Source organism: Schistocerca cancellata, chromosome 9 (genome assembly GCF_023864275.1).
Source record: "Schistocerca cancellata isolate TAMUIC-IGC-003103 chromosome 9, iqSchCanc2.1, whole genome shotgun sequence".
Taxonomy (NCBI): Eukaryota; Metazoa; Arthropoda; class Insecta; order Orthoptera; family Acrididae; genus Schistocerca; species Schistocerca cancellata.
This window is the reverse complement of record NC_064634.1, coordinates 227,088,846-227,109,752: the sequence shown is the minus strand read 5'-3', so window position 1 is coordinate 227,109,752 and position 20,907 is coordinate 227,088,846. Positions and strand designations below refer to the sequence as shown.

Sequence of the window (20,907 nt, the reverse complement as noted above, 5' to 3'; positions counted from 1 at the left end):
AGATGCACATGACAAAAGAACAGAAACCATTATCAATTACTGTATATCAGACAATTGCTGCTTTGCTACAGCTGCTGGAGCGTCTGCTCTGCTCGGCGTCTGCAGGTACACATGCCGCTTCAAAACAACCGAGCCGTGACTTCCTGCGATGCTCTTGGCAGGATAGTTTCTCTGTCGAAGTTACGCGCTTCGAGGCGTCCTGGTTGGCTAGCGCCCGCTATTTAGGACGGCCGCGGTTCGCGAAGCGAGACTCGGCCGGATGCAGTGACGGACATGCGGTCGGGGCAATGACGGAGACTCGATCGGCGGCAGTGTCAGAGTGAAGACAGCGCACGGAGCATCGCGAGTAGTCAGTCGGCGCTTGGTGTACTGCGGAGACGCACATGTTGACATTCCGGAACCTGGGTCTGGCGGCGAGCGGAAGTGGAGTGCGGAAGCAGTCACTGATCAACTTAGGCCCTGTTTAAGAGTCGTGTCTATCTCGAATCCTGAGGAGACCGCGGGAGTTTACCCTGGCCCCCATGTTAACAGCGAGCTCCTGGACTAACTTAAAAAAAATGGTTCAAATGGCTCTGAGCACTATGGGACTTAACTTCTTAGGTCATCAGTCCTCTACAACTTAGAGCTACTTAAACCTAACTAACCTAAGGACATCACACACATCCATGCCCGAGGCAGGATTCGAACCTGCGACCGTAGCGGTCGCGCGGTTCCAGACTGTAGCGCCTAGAACCGACTGGCCACCCCGGCCGGCTAACTTTAAATGATGAGCCATTTTGTGGTGGAACTTTTGGATGTGATTGATCCGTGTAGCCACTTTGATTTTCGCTAGTCATTCCTTAAACCACTTGAACGTGGGTCTGAAATACTTGGTATTTCAAGTCCATGTAACCGCGCTGTGTCCTGGTTCCGTAGCATTTACCTTGAATTACAAGTGCGGCCGGTATTCGGGTATTCCTTTTTTTATTATTATTGTGTTAAGTGGTCAATTTTATGAATCAAAGTTTATTCTCTGTATAAAACTACTGCCGCTAATTTAAACTGTAATTGCAAACTTCTTCCTTGTTGGCAAATATAGCCGGTCTATGTGGCCGAGCGGTTTTAGGCGCTTCAGTCCGGAACCGCGCTGCTGCTACGGTCTCAGGTTCGAGTCCTGCTTCGGGCATGGACGTGTGTGATGTCCTTAGGTTAGTTAGGTTTAAGTAGTTCTAAGTCTAGGGAACAGATGACCTCAGATGTTAAGTCCCATAATGCTTAGAGCCATTTGATCCACTTGGCAACTATAATAGTAAAAATTTTGCGCCGTCAAACGGTGCTTTGGTATTTAAGATTGTGTGCGGATTGTCTGGTCATTATCAGCATGAGCTAGTAGCGCTTTATAAATTTGCAAAGTGGAAATTTCATATCATTGGCGATTGTTACTGAACTATTGCTTTAATAGTAACTGCGACTGTCACACTATAATGTTTAACATCTCTTCCTGAATTTGGCGCTACCCAGTGCTTGGCTGTTGGTTTTTGTGAACTGTGTATTAATACTGGTTTTGTGTGTTCTAAAAGCCGTTATTGGTGTGCGCAGGTCCTCCTGCCTGTTGTTGTCACTTGAGCTTACAAGCACGGAATTCAGACGCGCGGCCGATGTGAACGCCAAACGTTGAGAATGTTTGACTGCTGTGTAGAACTTTCAGGCTAACATTACATTTCCGAATGTTTCCTATAATAGTTAATTCACGTATTTATGAGATCATGCTATTTGAGTATTTCTGAAACCTCATAGCTTTTACAAATTGTTATTTTTCATAATCACAAGGCCTGATAATTGAATTAATTTAAGGTTATATTTGTGTAAAGTAATTTTTTATTAATTTAAAGTTGGGGCCGTAAGGCTATTTTTTCTTTAAAATTTTTTTGAATTATTCTCATTGCTTTTATACAAATAAATAATCGGTGTAGGTCACCGCAATTTGCAAATACTAATTAATCATTGTATTGTTACCAGTGCTCTCTTTTAATTAAAGTGATGAAAATAAATTTTTGTATCCTCAAATGGGGTCAGCATTCCACTCCAGCAGCCCATATGTCCTGCTTACCAGTCCTACACCTTACCAACAACAGCCGGCCGCTGTGGCTGAGCGGTTCTAGGCGCTTCAGTCTGGAACCGCACGACCGCTAGGTCGCAGGTTCGAATCCTGCCTCGGGCATGGATGTGTGTGATGTCCTTAGGTTAGTTAGGTTTAATTAGTTCTAAGTTCTAGGCGACTGATGACCTCAGAAGTTAAGTCGCATAGTGCTCAGAGCCATTTGAACCAACAACAACATGTTGAGGATCCTTTGAAAAGTGTTCAGTGTTGGTAAAAAGCAATAAAATGACGAAAAATGTAGTACTGGTGGTTGAAAATGGGCTTCAGTTTGCAAAAGGAGTGTTCTAGAAGTAGTAGTTCGTAAACTGTCTTGTATACCTTGTAGTCAGTTGAGACTAAGTTGCCTTTCAGTTCTTTTGCAAATGTGTCAGTCTTTTCTCTACGTTTGCACCAAGTCTTGCGATTGGTAGTCTGTTTTACCAGATGATCAATGAGTTTCGCATGTTTATTCGCATTTGACTGTTTCATGCTTAATTTGTAAATTAACGACAATGACAGGTAACTGCTGAGAGAGAGAAAGAGAGAGAGAGAGAGAGAGAGAGACATCTTATATGTACCTAACATCAAATATCACAGAACATACCTCTATTCAATTAATAAGGAAGTCTTAGAACTTTATAGGAACACGAAGGTGAAAAAAAAGTTAGATCCAGCAGGATGCGAACCAGCTCCTTAGCTACTTTTGCAAATCTTAGCTCCATGCTTTGTAACCATTACACCACAATGAAGTCCGCCCCCGGTAGCTAACCGGTCAGCGCGACAGAATGTCAATCCTAAGGGCCCGGGTTCGATTCCCGGTTGGGTCGGAGATTTTCTCCGCTCAGGGACTGGGTGTTGTGTTGTCCTAATCATCCTCATTTCATCCCCATCGACGCTCAAGTCGCTGAAGTGGCGTCAAATCGAAAGACTTTCACCAGGCGAGCGGTCTACCGGACGGGAGGCCCCAGTCACAAGACATTTACATTTTACCACAATGAAGCAGCGGTTGCTCGCCCTGTATACGGTAACTTAGACCTCATTGAAGTCCTTAACCGTCTCTACATCATTTCGTGACGTTTAATTATAATAAACCGTACCAAGAGCGATTTGTTTTTATTAATCGAATATAGTGTCTCCACATCTACATCCATACTCCGCAAGCCACCTGACGGTGCGTGGCGGAGGGTACTTTGAGTACCTCTATCGGTCCTCCCTTCTATTGCAGTATCATATTGTTCGTGGAAAGAAAGATTGTCGGTATGCCTCTGTGTGGGCTCTAATCTCCCTGATTTTATTCTCACGGTCTTTTCGCGAGATATACGTAGGAGGAAGCAATATACTGCTTGACTCCTCGGTGAAGATATGTTCTCGAAACTTCAACAAACGCCCGTACCGAGCTACTGAGCATCTCTCTTGCATAGTCTTCCACTGGAGTTTATCTATAATCTCCGTAACGCTTTCGCGATTACTAAATGATCCTGTAACGAATCGCGCTGCTCTCCGTTTGATCTTCTCTATCTCTCCTATCAACCCTATCTGGTACGGATCCCACATCGGTGAGCAGTATTCAAGCAGTGGGCGAACAAGTGTACTGTAACCTACTTCCTTTGTTTTCGGATTGCATTTCCTTAGGGTTCTTCCAATGAATCTCAGTCTGGCATCTGATTTACTGACGATTAATTTTATATGGTCATTCCATTTTAAATCACTCCTAATGCATATTCCCAGAAAATTTATGGAATTAACTGCTTCCAGTTGCTGACCTGCTATAGTGTAGCTAAATGATAAAGGATCTTTCTTTCTATGTATTCGCAGCACATTACACTTGTCTACATTGAGATTCAATTGCCATTCCCTGCACCATGCGTCAATTCGTTGCAGATCCTCCAGCAGTTCAGTACAATTTTCCATTGTTACAACCTCTCGATATACTACAGCATCATCCGCAAAAAGCCTCAGTGAACTTCCGATGTTATCCAAAAGGTCATTTATGTATATTGTGAACAGCAACGGTCCTACGACACTCCCCTGCGGCACACCTGAAATCACCCTTACTTCGGAAGACTTCTCCCCATTGAGAATGACATGCTGAGTTCTTAAATCTAGGAACTCTTCAATCCAATCACACAATTGGTCTGATAGTCTCCCGAGAGCACTGCATCGAACGCTAACTAAAGTGCAGTTCCTGCTGTCTTCGATAGCTGCATGTGCCGCTGAAAACGTCACGTTGGCACCAAGTCTTGTGAACTGTAGGTTGCCCATTTAGGTAAATCGGCATTCCGGCTTCCCAGGGATGCGGCGCAATATTCACTGCCTCTTATCTTTCTCTGGGGACCATTATCTAGAGGTATATTTTCCTAGCAACCAAGGTACCAGGTTTCCCACATTCCCCCTTCAACGTAAGAATGACCGGTATGGAGTTTAAAGCCTCACTAAATGAGCCGTCACAACTCCCTTCCTGCCTTGTGTCACTGGATGAGAGTTAGTGGCCAGTATAGCGAGGGCAGGCGGCTACCTACCTTGTGGCGCGCAGGCGAGGAGGGCGTGTCGGTAGGCGTGGCCCCCGGCACCAGGTCGGATTCGGCGGCGGCGTCTCCACCCTCGGCGGCGGTGCGGTCGAGCGCCGCGGGAGCGGACACGGCGCTCGCGTCGCTGCTCTCGTCCTCGCGGGACCCCGAGGACGAGACGATGGCCGCTCGCTTCAGGATCGTCCACGACGGCTGCTTCTTCACCAGCCCAGGCCGCGGGAGTTCACCTGCTGCAAGGGCCACTGCGTTATGGCCGGACAGTGTACGCTTACCGGACTAAGCGTGTCACCCCCTTAAAGAAACACACTGTTCGCTATGGAGCGCTGTAGATAATGTATGAAATTGCCCTACACAAACACCGAGCAACCGACCGACCGACCAACCGACCGACAAATTGGACTTGTGTACGCGGTTTGGCAGACCGATAAGCTTGTCGGACGGTGGTCGGGCGGGCAGGACCATCTTCTACCGACCCCCCCCCCCCCACCCCCTCACCAACTGCACACACACTCCACTCTGCCAACTGTAGCGCTGTCAGGACAACCGCCCGATAAAAGTTCGGCGTTTGTCACTATGCGAGGGATCATACACAGTTCTAATATACATGACAAGGTGCGAAGCGGACGAAACTTTGACAGAGTTTCTGGAGAAATGCAGAATTGCAGATGTTTGTTGGACACTCCATGCGAGTAGCTTAGCAATACAGATGCAAGGAATGAAGCACTTTTTCTTATTTTTTAACAAATCCATAATTTTTCGTCAGGCCAATACAGAGAAGTTTCTCTTTTTAGGTTTTATTTCCGATACTTATTGGAAATGAAATCCAAAAACCGACTTATCGACAGTAAATGTACGTTAATGCATAAAACATACTTACTTCATCGTTATAAGTGTTAAAAAATTCTAGCAAATATCCAGGGCGTCTGCTATGAAGAGCAAAGTGTGGGGATATTTTTTTTTTCACATGTGTAACAGTTGCTAAATGCTTCTTTTCCTCTGTATGTGTTGTACTATTTATTAGATCATGTGTGCCCCCACCATGTGTAGTTGAAGTGAGTTTCTTAAACTTATAGCTCCACCTTAATGCTATATACAGAAATAAATTAATAACGTCTATACAGACGTCTTTTGTTTTATTTATTTCACTTTACCATTATGTATTATCTCAGTCAACTATAAATCACACTGCAGGTTTCAGGAATGATTATTGTTAATATTTGTGGGGATACAGCAGCACTGAATTTGAGGTTCTCTTGACTTCTGCCACTGGATAGAAATCACAGTGTAGCTAGCAACCTTCCCTCACAGCTTACAGCCTCTCTCATGAGCGTATTCTTTTTCGTTAACCCAGATAACCCTGACGTCCTTCTGGAAGGACGACATAACTCACTTTTGAAATTATTTATTTTTGCGAATAACGCATTGTTGCAACGGACTGTGACGCATTGTTATATGAAGTAGGCAGAGTCAGTTGCGCGCTGCGACAGTCAGTTTGACGCTGTCGTTCATAGTGAGTGAGGAACTGTGTCTTGAAAATAGGGCCGATTTTACCATGGACGAACTGACTGGCCTTGTTATCGATGGGTATGTATATTTTCTTTCATATTGCGTCAATAATTCTGGAACTTGTCATATAATATCTTAAAGAATTAACCTATATTATTTATGGGCTCATATTACGATTGAAAGTTTTCGTCAGTTGTAATTCAATAATGTTTTCAACCGTCATTCCAGAAGGACGTCAGGATAATATGTTGTCATTTTGTATTCACAGAAAACGATGTACACTTATGGAACTTTTGGACATGTTAGAATCAAAAGATGAGGAAATACCTAATACTGGTGTGAATGTAACATTACACCCTCCTATAAATACAACCGATGACTTAACAGATGAAGATTAGGGTGCTGAAGAAAATTCAAGTGTAGATAAATTACCAGCAAGTCAGCTCAATGCTACTGTGCTACATGACCTAAAAGACAGGGGCGTGGAAGCAACAGGAACAATAAGAGGAAACAGAGTTAAGAATTGTACTCTATCATTCGTAGATAAAATGATAAAAGAAAATAGAGGATCATATTAAATTTGATCTGACTCTGCATCCGGGATTTCCATTGTACGCTGGAATAACAACAATGTTGTTACTGTAGCCACCAACTTTGACAGAGTGCAACCACTATGCTCTGTAGCAATATTTTCCAGGGAACAAAAGAAAAGGATTAGCGTACTTCAACCTAACTTACTACACTCCTACAATACTCATATGGGAGACATAGATCGAACTGACCAAAATGAATCCCAATATAGATGCTCTATAAGAGGGAAAAGTAGTATTTCCCGATCATTGCACATTTTATATATATTGCAGAGCAAAATTCCTGTGGTCTTTACAAGCACAACGAATAACCCATAGATCATCTGACATTTCGTCGTCGAATTGCCACTGCAATTCTTGAAAGTATCAAAAGAGTCACTACCAGCAGAGGATGTCCTAGTAATATGGCAAAACTAGATTCTAGATTTGATGGAAGAGAACGTTATGTTGCTGAATTACCAACGGACGAGGTAACAAAAAAGAAGAAGCAGCTGAAATGTCGAAGTTGCCACAAAAAACTACTACTATGTGCGTAAAATGTGACGAACCACTTCATGTTTGTTGCTTTTTGTCTTATCCTACTATTGCATAAAATATGTGTATAGGTTATTTTCTTTGTTTTTTTGTATTTATTAGCTGTTTTAGCCCATAATTGAAATTTATTTATGTTTATTTGAAAGTATAAAAACCAAAACAAGTTAATTGTGCAATGTCATATACTTTAAAAACATGTTCCCTTTTTGTCCTGACGTCCTTCTGGAAGGACGCCCATTTTTGGAAATACTAAATAAAAATAAATACTCAAAAATGTTTTTACTTTCTTCCTTACAACCTTGTGAATAAATGTAGATAAGATATATATCAATTTTTGAAAAACAAATAATTCAGGACTATCTGGGTTAAGAATGCTTTGGTGATATTTGGCAGCTCCTTAAGACATGATTCATCCATTCTTGGATAATTACGGAAATCATCGGATCCCAGTAACAGAAGGTGGTGAATTTCTTTCCTTACAGAAGCCACTTCTTTGCCCACAGCTATTTTTGTTTCGCCCTGTTACCTCTAAAGCAGCCAAAGAAAAGTCCCGGTTTTGTTTCTGTGTAAAACCAGGCAGGGTCTTTAGAACACAAACTCAATGAACTTCAAACAAATAACAAGAAAAGGGTGGCGCCGTAATCGCTGAGTGCAGTCGGTCGGGACGTTAGCAAGATAACTTTGTGCCTGTGTAGGGGCCTTAACTGGTGCCAGACTGTCACGTGACCGTCGATTGCTGACTAAGCTCGTGGTAGAAGTTTATATGTGATCGGCATAGATAATCCTAACTTAATGACCATCTGTCATTTACGGCAAAAGCAGGATGTCATTAAAATTCTAGCTGATACAGACTGAAGAATATTAACACCGGAACATACACAAGACGAACCAAAACATCTGAAGCAGTTTTTCAAGAAGAATTGCTATACAGAAAAGGAAGTAGAGTTCTGCGCTAAAATAACAGTACACCAAGGGACAAGGATAAGAAACAACGCAAGAACACAGTTTATCTCCCCCTTATTTAAACAAGTAATTTATCAGATCGGTAAGAATTTACTGTAGAAACGTGACTTCAGACTGGTTTTTAAACTAATAAAACTTATATGTCAGACCACCATACTTGTAAAGGATAAATGACCTCCTCTGTCGGCAAGCAGTGTACAAGTACGCATGGTAACGTCTATGTTGGAACTCTAAAGAGAAGCGTGAAAATATATCCGAAGAAATATGAAAGTCTTTACCTAATAAAAAGTAAAAAGGTCAGATGTAGCACCGTATTTAGTCCAGTCGGGAAATCACGAAGTTTCTCGACACCAAAATTTCATCTACAAAGACAACGTGTTATCCCCGGAATTATAGAGAAGTGATTGAAAAACATAAACGTGGGAACAGTATTTACAGAAAAAAAGAAGATATAAAACTTAGAAACGTCTGGACAGCAGCTGTACTGAATCGTTAGGTAAGTTGCATCTTTGACACATGAAAGTTCGATCGTTAAGGCGACTTATGACAACGATTATCTTTGCCGATGACGCGCAGACTTCTACCACGCCCCTTTCGTAGTTTTGCTGCCTCTCTCCTACGTCTCTCTCGTCAGCCGACAAGCCTCCAGGGAACCAGAAGCATGTTTGAAGATGTTCAACGCAGCTTCGGGAACGAAAACATTTCTTTGACCAAGACCGTTCAACCCGAAGGATTCACTAGCAACTGAGATAATTTGCTATAAAACCTCAGCAAACAAGCGGCACAACCGGTTCGGATTGAACTCATTCTGCTCATTTAATAAATGTTGAAGATTTTTTCTTTTCTGCAAATATTTAACTGCAGTGTGACTTACTTTTATGCTGTCGCTAATCTCTTTTACGGATTGGTTGGTCTCCTTTAAATGTTCACATAATGTTATACGGTTAGAAATTGGATAGCAATGCTCGATACACTGTAGATGGAACAATCTACCTGGCTGGACTATACACACTGCCTAACAAAAATAAATAAATAAATAAATAATTAAAGCATCCTGAAGGGGAGGGACAGACGAAATGAAAGCACACAGATTGAGAGAGCATGTGATGTTATCACACTGACGAAAATCGAGTCAAATTTACAAAGAAGTGGGCAGTATGAACCCAATTACCAGCAAAACGTTGCAGCCCCCTCTGTCTTGGATGGATGCGCTCATTCAGTTGAGAACGATATCATAAAGTCGCTGTATCCTCTCTCCTGAGACAAGCCGGTCCACAACTGTCCGTGATATCCTGGTTAACGGCACTGGGATGGAGTTGATATCCGATCTAGTCCCATATTGGAAACACATCTGGGAATCTAGTCGGACAAGGGAGCACATTAACAATATGCAGACCACAGAGAAACGTACCATATGTGGACGAGCACGACACTACTGTATGAGAGATGACACACGAGGACACGAGACGTCCGTGATATACTGCTGTGCCGTCAGTGTTCCATCAATCAGTACGAGCCTTGACCCGAAGTCATATACGATGATACCAACACCACGTCACCGTTATGCCCCTCCAAAATGGAATGTGCTACAGGGTCGCCACCACACACGTCGATGACGGTCATCTGGGGTAGTGTAGCACAGCGATTCTTCGCTGAACACAATGCGGCACAATTCATCAACACTCCATTATTTCTGTTCACGGCTTCACTCTAAACGCAGCATTTTGTGTTGAGCCTTCGCATGGAACAGTAATTCTCCGAGTAATGGTGTGGAATCACATAGAACGTTGCAGGAAATCTATTACATGTTCTAGGATGACAGGCGCAGATATTTAGGGGCTACTATGCGCTTTCTCCACAATACGGTGAGTCTGTCTTGTGGTGGTCACACGTTGTCGACCATACTCTCCTGGTAAAAGAAACACTAAGGCACTGTGGAGTCATTGAAAAGTGGGAATCTAAATTATCATACGAATTTTTCTTTTTTTGGATGTCTGGGATGGTATTCGTAAGGTTTTCATTGCTTACACATTTTAGACAAGCGGACGCAGCCTCGGAAGAGAAGCAGCGCTGCACAGAGATGAGTTACAGATGATCCTTGCTTTGGGAAGATGTGCACGAAATTCATCTGTTGATCATGAATAAAGGAGGAGAGACAGACAGTTGAGCTTCGGTGTTAGATCTGAACAGTCAAGTTTTGGTTTCGTAGCAGCAAGCAGCAAACAATGGAGGTTTTTGACAATTATATTACGAATCGTGGTCAAGCAGATAGTCCGAAATCAGTTACTGGATTGTAAGGCTTACCCAGGAGTAGATATAGACTCAAATCACAACGTAGTAGTGCGAAGAGTAGGCTGAAGTTTAAGAGATTGGCCAGGAAGAATCAATACGCAAAGAAGTGTGATACAGAATTACTAAGGCATGGCGAGATATGTTGGAAGTTCTCTAAGGCTGTAGATACAGCAATAAAGAATAGTCCAGTAGATAGTAGAGTTGAAGACAATCACAGAAGTATGAAAGGAAAAAATATATGCAAAGAAGGTATTTGCGAAGAAACCATGGGTAACAGAAGAAATATTTCAGCTGATCGATGAAAGAAGGCAGTACCAAAACGTTCACGGAAATTCAAGAATACAGAAATACAAGTTGCTGAGAAATGCAATAAACAGGAAGTGCAGGGAAGCTAAGACGAAATGGTTGCATGAAAAATATAAAGAAATCGAAAAAGAAATGCTTCTCGGAAGGACTGACTCAGCATGTAGGGAAGTCAAAAGGATCTTCGATGAAATTAAAAGCAAGGGTGGTAACATTAAAGGTATATCATGTATTCCACTGTTAAATTCAGAGGAGAGACTGGATAGGTGGAAAGATCATGTGATAGAAGAAGAAACAGGAGTGGATTTACAAGAATATGGGATCCAGTGTTGAATCAGAATTTAAGAGAGCTTTGGAGGACTTAAGATCAAATAAGACTAACATTCCATCAGGATTTCTAAAATAATTGGGAGAAGTGACAACAACACGACTACACGTTGGTTTAGAGGATGTATGAGTCAGGCGACATACCATCTGACTTTTGGAAAAATATCATCCACACAATTCGGAAGACTGCAGGAGCTGACAACTGCGAGAATCATCGCACATTCAGTTTAACAGCTCAGGCATCTAAGTTTCTGAGAAGAATAACATAAAGAAGAATGGAAAAGAAAAATGAAAATGTGTTAGATGACGATCAGTTTGGCCTTAGGAAAGGTAAAGGCACCAGAGAGGCAATTGTGACGATGCCGTTGGTAATGGAGGCAAGAGTAAAGAAAAATCAAGACGCGTTCATAGGATTTGTCGATCTGGAAAAGGCGTTCAACGGTGTAAAACGGTGCAGGGTGTTCAAAATTCTGAGTAGAATAGGGGTAAGCTGTAGGGACAGACGGGTAGTATACGAAGGTTGCCCAGAAAGTAATGCAGTGCATCTTCTTTCTCAGCCAAAACAATGCTACGAGTATGAAATGTTACGTATGTATTATCTGAAGTCTCCTGAGTGAGCGCGCCAAGTTTCCGTCACTTCCGACAGATACCGCAGCAGTAGAACAGTTTTAAAATGGCCTCTGTCGGTGCTGTACGTTTCAAGCAATGTACCGTCATCGAATTTCTCACTGCAGAGAAAGAAACTGTTGGGAATATTTACAAACGCTTATGCAAAGTCTACGGAGCATCTGCTGTCGACAGAAGTGCAGTTAGTTGCTGGGCACGGGAGGTGAGGTCATGAGAAGGCGGTTCGGTGTAGCTCCAGTATTTGCAGCGGTCGGTGAGACCATTCACGGCTGTCATACCAGACATGTTGCATCGAGCTGATGTTATTCGCAAGGATAGACGCATTACGACGCGCAGTTGGCGCTACATCTGTCAATCAGCAAAGGAAGTGTGGATGCAATTATCCGCACTCTTGAATATTCAAAACAGTGTCTAAAGGTGGATCACAAATAGCGCAGAAAGAACATTTGTCTTCATTTGTTGCAACGTTTTGAAGCTGAGTGGGTGGATTTCTTGTCCCTGATTGTTACAGGTGATGAAACCTTGGTTCACCGTTTTGAGTCTGAAACAAAACGACAGTCAATCGAATGGCGCCATTCCCACTCCCCACAGAAGAAAAAATTCAAAGCAAGTGCTTCCGGCAGTGAGGTCATAATCACTGTGTCCTGAGACGGTGAGGGTGTGACTCTCATTTATGTGATGCCAAGAGACGGTACCATTAATACAGAACCATATGCCAACACATTAGCAAAACACAAGATGCGCTTCTGGCGACTTTGGCGCCACAGTAGCCGAGGAGATGTTTTGCTGCAACTCGATAATGCTCGGCCCCACACAAATCTGAGGACTGCTGAACACATCGAAAGTAACAGGACTGGACAGTGTTACCCCATCCACCCTACACCCCTGACCTAGCCCCCCTTGGACTTCCACCTGTTTGGGCCATTAAAGGATGCTATTCGTGAAAGAAATTTTGAGGACAATGAGGAGGTGATTCACACAGTGAAGCACTAGCTCCGCCACCAGCACAAGGATTGGTGCTGACAGGGCATACACTTCCTTGTTTCGGGCTGGAGGAGGGCCATAGAATGGGATGATGATGATGATGTTTGGTTTGTGGGGCACTCAACTCTAAGATTATCAGCACTCGTACAAAGTTCCAGTCTTTACACAATCCACGAATGATGATGAAATGATGAGGACAACACAAACACCCAGTCCCTGGGCAGGGAAAATCCTCAATCCTGCCGGGACTCGAAACCAGGATCCTGTGGTCCAGAGACAGCAACGCTAGCCACTAGATCACGAGCTGCGGATCATAGAATGGGATAGAGAGTACCTGAAAAAATAGGGTGTGGTAGATAAAACACGATATTTTCGTGTGCGTAATTGTCATTCCGTTCAATACAGAACTGTTGAAGAAAAAAATTGTGGTGCATTACTTTCTGGTCAACCCTCATACAATATGTACAAGAGCCCAGAGGGAATAATAAGGGTGGACGACGAAGAATGAAGAGCTCTGATTAAAAAGGGTGTAGGACAAAAAACTCAAATGGCTCTGAGCACTTTGGGACTTAACATCTGATGTCATCAGTCCCCTAGAACTTAGAACTACCTAAACCTAACTAACCTAAGGACATCACACACATCTATGCCCGAGGCAGAATTCGAACTTGCAACCATAGCAGTCGCTCGGTTCCGGACTGGAGCGCCCAGAACCGCTCGGACACAGCGGCCGGCTGGACGAGGAAAAGGATGTAGTCTTTCGCCCCTACTCTTCAATCTGTACATCGAAGAAGGAATGATGGAAATAAAAGAAAGGTCCAGGAGTGGAATAAAATTCAAGGCGAAAGGATATCAGTGATAAGATTCCTGAGTGAAAGGGAAGAAGAATTACATGATCTGCTGAATGGGATGACCAATCTAATGAGTATAGAATATGGACTGAGAGTATATCGAAGAAAAAGATAAAGAGAATGATGAGGATGGTGATGTTTGGTTTGTGGGGCGCCAAACTGCGCAATTATCAGCGCCTGTTCAAATTTCGAATCTTTGCTCAGTCTAATCTCGACACTCTTGTGAATGATGATGAAATGATGAGGACAACACAAACACCCAGTCATCTCGAGGCAGGTGAAAATCCCTGACCCTGCCGGAAAGCAAAAGGAAATAGCAGAAATGAGAACGGCGCGAAACTTAGCATCAGGTTTGATTGTCACAAAGTAGTTGAAGTTGTCCCCTGTGGTGCATTGTATCCACTGCAGTGGACGGCTGTTATTGGTAACTTTTACCTTCACTGTGACTATATTTTTAAGTCTCCAATGCGTGCACTCCACTCCAGTGGACGCTGTCCACCTGGTGCTACCATCTTTAGGGCGGTGTTGTTGTTGTTGTGGTCTTCAGTCCTGAGACTGGTTTGATGCAGCTCTCCATGCTACTCTATCCTGTGCAAGCTTCTTCGTCTCCCAGTACCTACTGCAACCTACATCCTTCTGAATCAGCTTAGTATATTCATCTCTTGGTCTCCCCCTACGATTTTTACCCTCTACGCTGCCCTCCAATACTAAATTGGTGATCCCTTGATGCCTCAGAACATGTCCTACCAACCGATCCCTTCTTCTGGTCAAGTTGTGCCAGAAACTTCTCTTCTCCCCAATCCTATTCAATACTTCCTCATTAGTTATGTGATCTACCCATCTAATCTTCAGCATTCTTCTGTAGCACCACATTTCGAAAGCTTCTATTCTCTTCTTGTCCAAACTATTTACCGTCCATGTTTCACTTCCATACATGGCTACACTCCATACAAATACTATCAGAAATGACTTCCTGACACTTAAATCTATACTCGATGTTAACAAATTTCTCTTCTTCAGAAACGCTTTCCTTGCCATTGCCAGTCTACATTTTATATCCTCTCTACTTCATCATCAGTTATTTTGCTCCCCAAATAGCAAAACTCCTTTACTACTTTCAGTGTCTCATTTCCTAATCTAATACCCTCAACATCACCCGACATAATTCGAATACATTCCATTATCCTCGTTTTAATTTTGTTGATGTTCATCTTATATCCTCCCTTCAAGACACCATCCATTCCGTTCAACTGCTCTTCCAAGTCCTTTGCTGTCTCTGACAGAATTACAATGTCATCGGCGAACCTCAAAGTTTTTATTTCTTCTCCATGGATTTTAATACCTACTCCGAATTTTTCTTTTGTTTCCTTTACTTCTTGCTCAATATACAGATTGAATAACATCGGGGAGAGGCTACAACCCTGTCTCACTCCCTTACCAACCACTGCTTCCCTTTCATGTCCCTCGACTCTTATAACTGCCATCTGGTTTCTGTACAAATTGTAAATAGCCTTTCGCTCCCTCTATTGTACCCCCGCCACCTTTAGAATTTGAACAAGAGTATTCCAGTCAACATTGTCAAAAGCTTTCTCCAAGTCTACAAATGCTAGAAAGGTAGGTTTGCCTTTCCTTAATCTTTCTTCTAAGATAAATCGTAAGGTCAGTATTGCCTCACGTGTTCCAGTATTTCTACGGAATCCAAACTGATCTTCACCGATGTCAGCTTCTACTAGTTTTTCCATTCGTCTGTAAAGAATTCGTGTTAGTATTTTGCAGCTGTGGCTTATTAAACTGATTGTTCGGTAATTTTCACATCTGTCAACATCTGCTTTCTTTGGGATTGGAATTATGATATTCTTCTTAAAGTCTGAGGGTATTTCGCCTGTTTCATACATCTTGCTCACCAGATGGTAGAGTTTTGTCAGGACTGGCTCTCCCAAGGCCGTCAGTAGTTCCAATGGAATGTTGTCTACTCCGGGGGCCTTGTTTCGACTCAGGTCTTTCAGTGCTCTGTCAAACTCTTCACGCAGTATCGTATCTCCCATTTCATCTTCATCTACATCCTCTTCCATTTCCATAATATTGTCCTCACGTACATCACCCTTGTATAGACCCTCTATATACTCCTTCCACCTTTCTGCTTTCCCTTCTTTGCTTAGAACTGGGTTTCCATTTGAGCTCTTGATGTTCATACAAGTGGTTCTCTTATCTCCAAAGGTCTCTTTAATTTTCCTGTAGGCAGTATCTATTTTACCCCTAGTGAGATAAGCCTCTAGATCCTTACATTTGTCCTCTAGCCATCCCTGCTTAGCCATTTTGCACTTCCTGTCGATCTCATTTTTGAGACGTTTGTATTCCTTTTTGCCTGCTTCATTTACTGCATTTTTATATTTTCTCCTTTCATCAATTAAATTCAATATTTCTTCTGTTACCCAAGGATTTCTACTAGCCGTCCTCTTTTTACCTACTTGATCTTCTGCTGCCTTCACTACTTCATCCCTCAAAGCTACCCATTCTTCTTCTACTGTATTTCTTTCCGCCATTCCTGTCAATTGTTCCCTTATGCTCTCCCTGAAACTCTGTACAACCTCTGGTTTAGTCAGTTTATCTAGGTCCCATCTCCTTAAATTCCCAACTTTTTGCAGTTTCTTCAGTTTTAATCTACAGGTCATAACCAATAGATTGTGGTCAGAGTCCACATCTGCCCCTGGAAATGTCTTACAATGTAAAACCTGGTTCCTAAATCTCTGTCTTACCATTATATAATCTATCTGATACCTTTTAGTATCTCCAGGGTTCTTCCATGTATACAACCTTCTATCATGATTCTTAAACCAAGTGTTAGCTATGATTAAGTTATGTTCCGTGCAAAATTGTAACAGGTGGCTTCCTCTTTCATTTCTTAGCCCCAATCCATATTCACCTACTACGTTTTCTTCTCTCCCTTTTCCTACACTGCAGAGCTAGTTGGCATATAAACTTGTACTACTGTAGTAGGCGTGGGCGTCTTGTCTGTCTTGGCCACAATAATGCGTTCACTATACTGTTTGTAGTAGCTTACCCGCATTCCTATTTTCCTATTCATTATTAAACCTACTCCTGCATTACCCCTATTTGACTTTGTGTTTATAACCCTGTAGTCACCTGACCAGAAGTCTTGTTCCTCCTGCCACCGAAATTCACTAATTCCCACTATATCTAACCTTAACCTATCCATTTCCCTTTTTAAATTTTCTAACCTACCTGCCCGATTAAGGGATCTTACATTCCACGCTCTGATCCGTAGAACGCCAGTTTTCTTTCTCCTGATAACGACATCCTCTTGAGTAGTCTCCGCCCGGAGATCCGAATGGGGGACTATTTTACCTCCGGAATATTTTACCCAAGAGGACGCCATCATCATTTAATCATACAGTAAAGCTGCATGCCCTCGGGAAAAATTACGGCCGTAGTTTCCCCTTGCTTTCAGCCGCTTGCTTTAGGGCGGTAGCGGAACTATTAGAGCGTTTGTTTACGTAAATACAACACAAGTGACAAGATGGCGTCTTCGAAGTGTGTCCGTGTACCAGCGTGTAGTATTTCAGCGAAAGACTTCTATGGGCATTCAAGATGCAGGGTAAAAATTTTTTTAATGAATCTAGACTGATATTGCTCCATTTCTAAATAATGAAAGATCGACAAAACATATTTTTACGATCACTATGAAGGAAGAGGTATCTATCCACTGCACTGTACATCATGCAATAATGGCATTGGTCGTGAGCTATCTTACTACGTGACGTAGTAATTCATCACAGTGGAACATTTATTTGGTTTCTTATTTTACAGTTTTTAGTATAGTTTCTTAGTTCAGCATAGATCTTATAATTTATGGCACACAAAGTGCTAAAATTAGTCCCGAAATTTCGAATTACAGGAAGTAATCGAAGAGTTGCCACGTCATTCAGAGTGCACACTAGCAGACGAAACTGACGATGAAGTCATCGAGAAACGTAATTACGGAAACAAGTTCAAGTTCTGACGACAATGGTTTTGATTCTGCAGACAGTGAGAATGAAATTCCGTGTGATGCTGCAAGTTCCTAATCAGTGAAAAGAACATGGCTCTCAAACTACAAATGGCAGCAGATCGACAGTAATTCTGTTCCACTACCAAAATTTATAGGTGTGGAAAAAATAAATATAATTGGAGAGAGTCCTATTGATTTGTTCACAGAAATAATTTGTGACGAAATTTTGGAACACACTGTGTTTCAAACTAATCTGTATGCTCTTCAGTATGGCAAATTGAATCTTGGACTGACAGTTGCTGAAGTGAAAACATTTCTAGGTGTGAACATAGTGATGACATATATCAAATACCCTCAAACCCGATCATACTGGTCATCAGATGAAGGACTACGGATGAATGTAAGCCAACTCTTTAACTGTCAATTGATGTGATAACATACTGCGTTTTCTTCGTTTTGTGGATAATATAGCAGTGGATCAAACCAACACAGATCGTCTGTACAAAATCCGTCCATTTCTGGAGTGTCTGCCAAAAGAACTTTCTCCATGCTGCAGAAGCTGAATAGCATAAGTGTATTGATGAGCAGATCACACTTTTCAAGGGTCATAGCAATATGAAACAGTATGTTGCTAACAAAACGAAGAAATGGGGACTGAAAGTCTTGGTGAGAACTGGTTCTTCTAGTTATGACTACCGTTTTGAAGTATACCAACGTGGATCTGGTGGGAGGGAGCCAGTTAGTTAGTTTGAAGTTTGTGCTGATGTGGTTCTACGACTTTGTGATGATATGAAGTACAAGAACCACAAAGGATTTTTCGACAACTTATTTGCAAGTCTCGCACTACTCCAGGAGCTAAAAAAAGTGTCATTTGGGGCACTGGGACACGCCAAGTAAACCGGCTTCGACGTTCTCCGTGAGTACTTTCTTCAGAGAAAGACATGAGAAAGGGCGCACGAGGGGCTATGTATTTGTCGTGTGTAAAGAGGGCATAACCATAATGAAATGGTTTTACAATAAATGTGTGCATATTGCTTCTACCTGTGCTTTTGCACAGCCCAAATCATAATTTCAGCTCTGGAGCAAGAAGGAGAACAAGATCATCAGAGTACCTCAACCATTTAGGGAGTTGTATATATCATGGACGAGTGTCTAGGATTATATCCAAATCATCGACGAAACAGGCGGTGATACCTGCATGTCTTTTTTCATTTCACTGATGTGGCTATTGTGAACTCTTGGTTGCTGTATAGACAGGCAAGAACTGACATCTGCCCCCTTGATTTCAAAGCGTCGGTGCCACGATCCGAATAAACCTGGGAAAATACAGAGGAGAGGAAGACCTGTTTCTAATCCAGGGTCCCGGAAAAAGAGGCCAGTTTGTAGGGCAGCAGATAATTGAGGACGTAGGTTGTAAGTGCTGAGATGAAGAGGTTGGCACAGTAGAGGAATTCGTGGCGGGCCGCATCAAACCAGACAGAAGACAGATGACAAAAAAAATTACGGATTAATGGGAGATTTAAAGTGGAGAGAAAAATAACTGATTTTTACATTGGTAAAATTATACTCTATGTGAAGAATGGATTAGAGGTAATAATTAAATTTATTTTATTTGCGATAGCGGTTTGATAATACAGCATTCTGGGTTCGTCAGACATCCAGATGAAGAATATTTTTGGTTTTCATTTTTTGTTAGGATTTATCGATCATTGTGAGAGTAATGGATTTAAGATTAGATTTTGGAATTTTGTTCAAGGGAAGTTTAATTTTTGTAATTCTTGGATTATAGTTACGTGACTTCAGAGAAACCTGAACTGTTACTGAAGTTTCGTTATCTGAATGTTCTTAAGTAAAATGATATGAAACTGCTATTGTGTTCATTTATTCCAAAGTCAATGTCCACAACACAAGTCATTTAATTTTCGGTTTAGTTTAAAACATTTTCAAAAATTATGAACCAAGAATGACTGCAATGTTTCTAGAGACCGCACTGCACCTTTGCCTACGTCAGTAGTTTGATTTTACAGTTCTGTTACTGAGACGGGCTGTAGCTACAAGAGCAATTTGCACGGCGTTAATCAGGCCGACCCACATAAGCGAAATAGTGTGGAAAACAGATTCTTTCTTTAACTAAATTTCACAGGGACCAACTTTAGTTTCAAAGCAATCAGTTTTTCATCGAAGATCATTGTCCGATTTTGTGACAACAATAAGTTTCAGATAGTTTACGATTTTGTTCCATTTCTCGCATTTAGATTCCTCTATCCATTCTCGCAGGTGAATTTTGTCACCGACAGTTACGGTTAAGCACCCCGTCAGCTTGCAGGTCTGGTATTGCACAATCCAGACCAAGAAGCCTAATCTTTAGCATCTAACAGACAATTTAACATTAAAAACGCAATCAACATTGCTGATCCACTTTAACTAAAATTTTAATAGATAAATTTCACTGTTCTACCTGTTACAGAGAATTACAAATTAACCATTTACACACTCCCCTTACGGGAGCTGTAGCGCTGGTTCAGCAGAGACTCACCGGGCGGTGCGGCCGCAACGGTGGCAGCGTGAACCACAGTCGGGGGCGGCGGCTGCGCCTGCGGGGGCGGTGGGGGCGTGTGCGGCGGCGTGTGCGCGGGCGCGTGCACCAGCGTCTTGAGCTTGTCGCGCAGCAGCAGCGAGCCGCCGCGCGACGGCGCCGAGCTGGTGGCGGAGGGGGGCGGCGACAGCGCCTCCGTGGGCGAGCACGGCCCGCACGGGACCGCCTCCGCGTCGCTGTGCCGGTCGCTCGACGCCGTCGACGACGCCGCGCTGGGCTGCGCATCCGGTAGCAACGGTGTACTCGTGCGTAGGCGTCTGCAGGGGTGTGCGCTTGTGCGGATACGCTTTGTGCGCTAAATTTCAGTACCGGTCCGGATGGAAGGAAAATGATAAACAAGGTCTGTGGTAACGCTTCTGTCGGACAATATACGAATTAATTTCGAATAGTTGTAGATGTAGCGCCTCTAGCGGAAGATAATAGAAACTGAAATGAATAAAAGAAAGGTAGTACCATCGATTTTACGTGGTGTATCGCGATTCATTTCCGAGCCTGTAGCGATTTTCCAAGCTGGTTGGGACGTAACAGCATGTCTTATATGGAAAGATTTTTTCTTGGCAAGCACCGAAAGTAACATGAGCTACAACATAGAAAACATTATTATTAGCACGGCCTAAATCTCTATGCACGTGCTCCTCCGTATCGTGTCGCACATACTCTATTGATCAAAAGTACCTT

At 42.6% G+C, this 20,907-nt stretch overlaps 1 protein-coding gene across 1 annotated transcript in view; it reads right to left on the bottom strand.

Annotated features, from left to right (window-relative positions):
• The window catches only part of LOC126101300 (nascent polypeptide-associated complex subunit alpha, muscle-specific form-like), a 131,011-nt gene that overhangs the window by 56,092 nt on the left and 54,012 nt on the right, over positions 1-20,907 (bottom strand). Inside the window, exons 5-6 of the mRNA XM_049911979.1 lie at positions 20,170-20,446; positions 4,639-4,874 (exon numbers count right to left, since the gene is read on the bottom strand). Coding sequence (XP_049767936.1) covers positions 4,639-4,874; positions 20,170-20,446 — 513 coding nt within the window. The remainder of the gene's footprint in view (positions 1-4,638; positions 4,875-20,169; positions 20,447-20,907) is intronic.